Source organism: Odontomachus brunneus, unplaced genomic scaffold, assembly GCF_010583005.1.
Source record: "Odontomachus brunneus isolate Ranch 3 - 2012 unplaced genomic scaffold, Obru_v1 Obru_scaffold_006, whole genome shotgun sequence".
NCBI lineage: Eukaryota > Metazoa > Arthropoda > Insecta > Hymenoptera > Formicidae > Odontomachus > Odontomachus brunneus.
Genome location: NW_022639456.1, coordinates 2,074,478 through 2,081,074, shown reverse-complemented (window position 1 = coordinate 2,081,074; position 6,597 = coordinate 2,074,478). Strand labels below are relative to the sequence as shown.

Sequence of the window (6,597 nt, the reverse complement as noted above, 5' to 3'; positions counted from 1 at the left end):
CCCCGCGAACGATCGCGTCAATTATGCGAAACTGCGCGTAATGAAAGCGCCGTCGTGAAAACCAGTTGAAAACAAACTCTGAAAGGATCTTGGCAACCCCTAATCAAGTCCCGTTTAATAAAACCGGGTCCGGGGATCCCTGAGTCTTGCACCCCCGTAGTCGGGGCCGAGCTCGGCTAATCTGACTTTGATTAAACTTTTAGCGACACCGAAAAGGGTGCCGGGCCGATAGGAACCCGTGCGCGAGCGCGTTTGTGCGTAATGTGTGCGTACTACCACGCAGGACTGCACACAGAGCAGCCCGACGTGTAAGTCGATTTTTATTACGTTCCATCGCATACATTATACCACGCTATATAGACGGCGCGCGGTTAATAGGCTTATCAACACCCCCGGATTACGACAATAAAGTTTTCCGACGCGACGAAAACCGCATCCGATCTGTCGCGCTCAGCTCATTCGCTGTGCTCGTTTGCACTCGCGATTTCCCGCGGATCGTATAATCGCGCCCGATTGATATTCGCACGCGAACGCGCTGTACAATACAATGTGAATAATCGCATCGGCATCTCCGTCCTGACGAAGATGCGTGTAATTATGTATGCGAGACCTTTACTGTTCATTATGCAAACAATCTAAGAATGTTGTAAGATTTATGTTGAGATAATTAATCTAACTGAACGCCATACTGGTCGTTCGTAGGTTAACTTCTTACCCCAACTATCATCGTGAACATTGCCGTCCAACATAGTCGTTCTCGTTGATATCCAGCGTCATTCAGCATCCTGCAACGAAAGAACGTGTTGAAGCGTCGGATCGGATATTTTTTCGCTGTTATTTCGCGGGTCAATTGGTATTATTTGATTAAAACAATGATGTAAGTCGCGAATACAACACACGATATTTGTACGTAAAAAGTTTTACGTAAAAAGTTAACTTCTTACCTCGACTGTTGTCGTGACGATTGTCGTTCAATCTCATCAAAGTCCTGCGTCATTCACCACCCTGCAACGAAAAGATGTGTTGAATCAGGTATGTTTTCGCCGTTATTTCGCAGATACATTGGCATTATTCGATCAAAACGGTGATATAAGTCGCGAGTACGATATTTGTACGTGAAAAGTTAATTTCTTACCTCGATTATTGTCGTGACGATTGTCGTTCAATCTCATTGAGATCCAATGTCACTCAGTATCCTGCAATGAAAAGACGTGTTGAGACATCGAATCGGATATGTTTTCGCCGTTATTTCGCGGATCCATTGACATTATTCGATCAAAACAGTCACGTAAATAGTAGTAAGAGCACACACACGATATCACGCGCGAATTTGCCATTACGGTCGCTTTGAGCGGTACAGTGGCACATTCTGTTGCCACTTCGACAAACTAACATTTGCTTCGCAGAGGAGCATCCTAAGAGGCTGGGCCCATATTCTTGAAATTTTTGTGTATACGTAATTTTCATTGCGCAGCTATTTTATAATATGATTAAACTTGCGCAGTAAAACTTATGTATTTACTAACTATTTCAAGAATAATAAAAGGGCCCTGAGTAATAAAAGGAATAAGGAATAGGCAATCGGGAATAGAGAACAGGAAACAGAGAATACAGAACAGTTCAATATTAAAACATGAACTCTAATTCATCAACGTAAAATAAAGGAATAGAAGAATAGCATTATTTCTTGTTTTCGGTATTTCTTATTCTCTGTTCCTTATTCCTTTTATTGTGCTTTTTATCACTTTCATTATTGCCCATAGAAAATCGGTTAGTTCGTGTGCGATTATCTCATAGTGTAGCGTAAATTTTATGGTTTTTATTATTGCATTACTGTTATTCTCGGATCTTGGATAGTCTGTTATTTGGATCGGTAAAATATTTAGACACATAAGTTATTTGTACGCCAAGGGTTAACTTCTTACCTTGACTGTTGTCATAACGATTGTCGTTCAATCCAATTGGATGTCAATCTCGTTGGCATCCAGCGTCATTCAGCATTCTGCTGAACGAAAGAACGTGTTGAAATGTCGAATCGAATATGACTTAGTCGTTATTTCATGATTCCACTCACGCAATTCGATCAAACAAACACGTAATAAATAATGACAATTCCGCGCGTAAACCATTTCGACTGTAACCGGCGCGGTGGCGCATTCTTTCGGTATTTCGACAAACTAATGTTTGCGGGAGAGCAAACCTTACCATTACTTTTAATGGGTCTGTTCTTTATTAATGGAAGTATGCATTATTTCAGTTACAAAGAATAGACTTATTTCCAATAGTCAGTTTGTGTACGATTATCTTATAACGTGGTATGATTTTTATTATCTATTTTATTATATTCTACTATTACTTCCGCATCTTGGATATTCTGTTATTTGGATGGATAAAATATTTAGAAAGGCCTATATGTAAAGAGTTCACTTACCTTGTCTACATCGTGATCATTGTCGCCCAACCTCGTTGATACTCAATGACATTCAGCATCCTGTGACGAAAGAACGTGTTGAAGCGTCAGATCGAATGTGACCATTATTTTGCGAATCCGCTCACATTATTCGACCGAACAAGCACGTAAATAATCACACACAACCCGTCGTTACGTTACTCTAACCGCCATAGTAGCATTAACGTCACGTCGATAAACAAACATTGGCTATTATTTCGCACGTACACATTTACCGACAATCGTCGGCAAAATCTTATCCATCGTAGTACGCGTGGTGAAACGCGCTACTACGACTAACTGCTAAAATAGCGCGATCTGTCGCCACTCTGACAAACTAACAACCTCTATAGAGAACGGAGCAATTATTATTATTATTACTTTCTACGGTAAATCGATCACACAATATGAACGATTTTGTCTTGCAATGTTACTACGAATTTTATAATTTTTATTATTTTTTCGGATACTCTGTTAAATCAGTAAAATAATTTGACATATTGTGAGCGCATATTTATTAAGGTTATTAACGTGAACTATAGATCTTCAATCAATTTCTTCAAATAGAACGTTTTGGAATGTAACCTGACTCGTATATAAGAGATTAACTTCTTACCTCGACTGTTGTCGTCATCATTGTCTTTCAGAGCTCGTTAATGTCCAATATATTCAATAATATTTGAGATTCTGCAACGAGGGGATGTGTAGAAAGAGCATCGAATCGGATATTTCTTACCCCAACTATTGTCGCGAACTCTGATGTCCAATCTCGTTCACAGCCAGCGTCACTCAGCGTCCTGCAACGAAAGGACGTGTTGCAAATAAATATAACTTTATTGTTATTTCGCGAATGTACTTACGTTACTCAATCAAACAGCTGCGTAATCGTACATGCAATACTTTACGCATCCCGCCATCACGACCGTTTCTCAACCGGCAACTTTGCCGCCAATTCGACGCACTGAAATAGCTGTTGTAGGTAGCAGCACCTACATCGATAGTTAAACAATTATCGATAGTAAAAATCGATTTGCAATCGATTACTTTATAATAAACGATCGATTTTATAATTTTTTTTTATTTTTGTAAATGTGCTTGGTTATTTATTAATAAGAGATTTTTATATTGCACGATGAGAAACCGTCGATAATGTCAGCGCTCTTCACAATGTTACGTCACCAGCGAAGTATGTGCTGACATTATCAGCGATTTTTAGAGAAAGAAAGAGTACAAATGAGTGCAATAAAAGAATTAGAAGATTAATGTCAAATAACGATATTGATTCTTTGCAAGCAGTTAATAATAACTTTTTGCCTTGGTATCCTGTTTTAATGTATCGAGCCTGATAACAAGAATATGTTGACTGAAAGACGCCGACGCGTCGCGCCGGCGACAATATCGCTCATGTCGCCACTGGGGTAACGAGGATTTATAAATTGAGCGTATGTACATACGATGCTATCAACGACGAAATCGCACCACTTGTGCCAGATCATACTTGTCAATGGTTTCTGCGGTTCTTTCAATTGGTAACATCATTCACCAATTAGTAGCAAGTGTATTAAACAAGCTAGCAACGCGCATATAACTGTCATCGAATTGACCACGCGTGGAGGGTAAGTGTCAAGGTGTTAATAATTATTGAATTGTGTCCGAAATGAAGCGAATTATGTATGTACACTCGTACAAAATAGATCTGCGAGAAAACATGTTTTATATGCGTTATATATAAAAGAAGGTGGAGTCATAAATTGGGCGGGTGTCTGAGATTACGTTATCGTAAAATGGCATAATCTTAGGCAATTATGATATTTATGATGTGATCGAATACATTTTTATTCTGTTGTACAGAATTAGGCCTGTAAAACTCAAAATTTATTACTGATTCTCTTCCATCAGAAACTAACCTATGTATCTGTTTACATACGTACAATTAACAAAATTTTGTTAATTTGAGTAAATATACAGAAAAGCTGACACTTCAAGTCGGTGAGATATCTCCTTTCCTGTATATTTAGCTTAATTTGAAACAAGTAGCCTTTAAGAAGAAATAATTAAAATTAGAGAATTTGATTTGTTTATTTTACCAAAGATGACTGGTCATTTGCCCATTCTATTGTAACTCTATTTTTTACAGAACACACTTGACGCTCCACAAGAAAATGTTTCTCAGAACCAAGTTGTTACAAAGATGTCTAGCGCATAATGTGCGATTTTTGGGTTGCAGATCGATGCATCTTCTGAGAGATAATGCATATGTTAACGGGAAGTGGGTTGGTGCTAATAACAAACAGACATTCCCAATTTGCAACCCTGTTGACAATAGTGTTATCGCTTGTGTTCCTGATATGAACATAGCTGATACTCAATTAGCCATTGACGCTGCTACCAAAGCTTTCAAATCATTCAGCAAAACTACAGCCAAGGAGAGGAGTGACCTGCTCAGAAAATGGTATAATTTAATGGTTGAACATTCTGAAGATCTGGCCTGTATCTTAACGAAAGAGAATGGAAAGTCCTTAGCTGAATCTAGAGCAGAGATCAAGTATGGGAATTCCTTCGTGGAGTGGTTTGCAGAAGAAGCTAGGAGAATAGATGGAGAGATCTTGCAAGCTCCTGTAGCCAACAGAGAATTGTTCTTGCTGAAACAACCAGTGGGAGTAGCAGCTTTAATTACACCATGGAATTTCCCACACGCTATGATCACTAGGAAAGCAGCAGCTGCCCTCGCTGCTGGATGTACATGCGTGGTGAAACCATCCGAGGATACACCACTGACAGCGCTGGCATTGGCAGAACTCGCGGAACAAGCGGGCTTCCCCGCGGGAATCTTCAATGTACTCACCACAAGCATAACGAATTCCCCCGCCGTCGGCAAAGAACTATGCGAGAATCCCAAAGTAAGAGTGCTGTCGTTCACGGGCTCCACGGCTGTGGGGAAGATCTTGTACGGGCAATGCGCGTCGACCATGAAACGGCTTGGCCTTGAACTGGGCGGTAACGCGCCTTACATCGTATTCAAATCCGCAGATGTGGATCTGGCTGTAAATAGCGCGATGGCAAGTAAATTCCGCAACACCGGTCAAACGTGCGTCTCGGCGAACAGGTTCTTCGTAGAGGCCGACATCTTTGACGAGTTTGTTAAGAAATTTGTGGAGAGAATCAAAAAGGATATCAAAATGGGAGACGGTAGCAAGGAGAACGTTACTCACGGACCGCTCATTAAGCAGAGCCAATTAGATATGGTGAGCGGTTTGGTGAACGAAGCGGTCCAGAAGGGTGCTAAGATACGTTGTGGCGGCGCACCGCTACCGAATCTGGGAGCTCTGTTTTATGCACCTACTGTGTTAACGGACGTAACTAAAGACTCGCAGATTTACAACAAAGAGATCTTCGGGCCGGTGGCTGTAATTAATAAATTTAGCAACGAAGAGGATGTACTAAAACAAGCAAATGACACACCGGTCGGTTTAGCCGGATACTTCTTCTCGCAGGACATATCGCAGATATTTAGAGTAGCGCGCAAGTTGGAGGTCGGTATGGTAGGTGTTAACGAAGGTGTAATTTCGAGCACGGAAGCCGCTTTCGGCGGAGTAAAGGAGTCTGGTTTGGGAAGGGAAGGTTCTAAACACGGCGTTGACGATTTTCTCGATATCAAGTATGTATGCATCGGCAATCTCAAGCGCTAACTAATCGTGTGATATCAGATAAAATGTGCATTCTAAGAATAGGCAAATATTATGCGATGATGCTACAACTCAATGAAAGATAGACAATAAATAGATCGTATCATTATATAATTTAATTATGATATTAGGCGCGTATACACATGTAGGAGAAAATTGGAGTTGTTTTAAATATCGGAAGAGCATACTTTTGGCTATAATTATACATATGTAGTTGCTATTACTTGCATTCTTATTGTCGTTTAAAAAAGAACATGCTCTTTTGCTACAGCTATTAAATACAATATTAATATTAAATGTGTGATATATATAATATGTGTGAGAGATTATAATAAATTATATATTTTTTTCATCTTTATAGAGTGCAATATATATTATAATGGTATACAAAAGTATTCTTTTTTATTTTATTAATCTAATTTTCCTTTCTCTTTATATATATATATATATATATATATATAT

At 39.5% G+C, this 6,597-nt stretch overlaps 2 protein-coding genes across 4 annotated transcripts in view; one reads left to right on the top strand and one right to left on the bottom strand.

The window, feature by feature from the left end:
- Positions 1-3,075, bottom strand: part of LOC116853807 — a 54,558-nt gene extending 51,483 nt beyond the window's left edge. Inside the window, exons 1-2 of the mRNA XM_032835050.1 lie at positions 3,066-3,075; positions 716-785 (exon numbers count right to left, since the gene is read on the bottom strand). Of these exons, the coding sequence (XP_032690941.1) occupies positions 716-749 (34 nt within the window). The 5' untranslated portion in view covers positions 750-785; positions 3,066-3,075. The remainder of the gene's footprint in view (positions 1-715; positions 786-3,065) is intronic.
- Positions 3,076-3,622: 547 nt separating this feature from the next.
- On the top strand, positions 3,623-6,532 carry LOC116853407 (succinate-semialdehyde dehydrogenase, mitochondrial). Of its 3 annotated transcripts, XM_032834486.1 has the most exons (3): positions 3,623-4,065; positions 4,301-4,438; positions 4,587-6,532. In XM_032834486.1, exon 3 carries the CDS (start codon positions 4,612-4,614, stop codon positions 6,136-6,138), a length of 1,527 nt encoding a protein of 508 aa, XP_032690377.1. In that variant the 5' UTR covers positions 3,623-4,065; positions 4,301-4,438; positions 4,587-4,611; the 3' UTR covers positions 6,139-6,532. The 3 variants fall into 3 exon arrangements, with proteins under 3 accessions (XP_032690377.1, XP_032690382.1, XP_032690369.1); XM_032834491.1 differs by lacking the exon at positions 4,301-4,438 and having other exon boundaries at positions 4,677-6,532; XM_032834478.1 differs by lacking the exon at positions 4,301-4,438 and having other exon boundaries at positions 3,624-4,065.
- The last annotated feature ends 65 nt before the right edge of the window (positions 6,533-6,597 follow it).

Coding starts and splice junctions, on each gene's coding strand:
- LOC116853407 (XM_032834486.1), top strand. CDS start 4,612: ATGTTTCTCAGAACCAAGTTGTTACAAAGATGTCTAGCGCATAATGTG.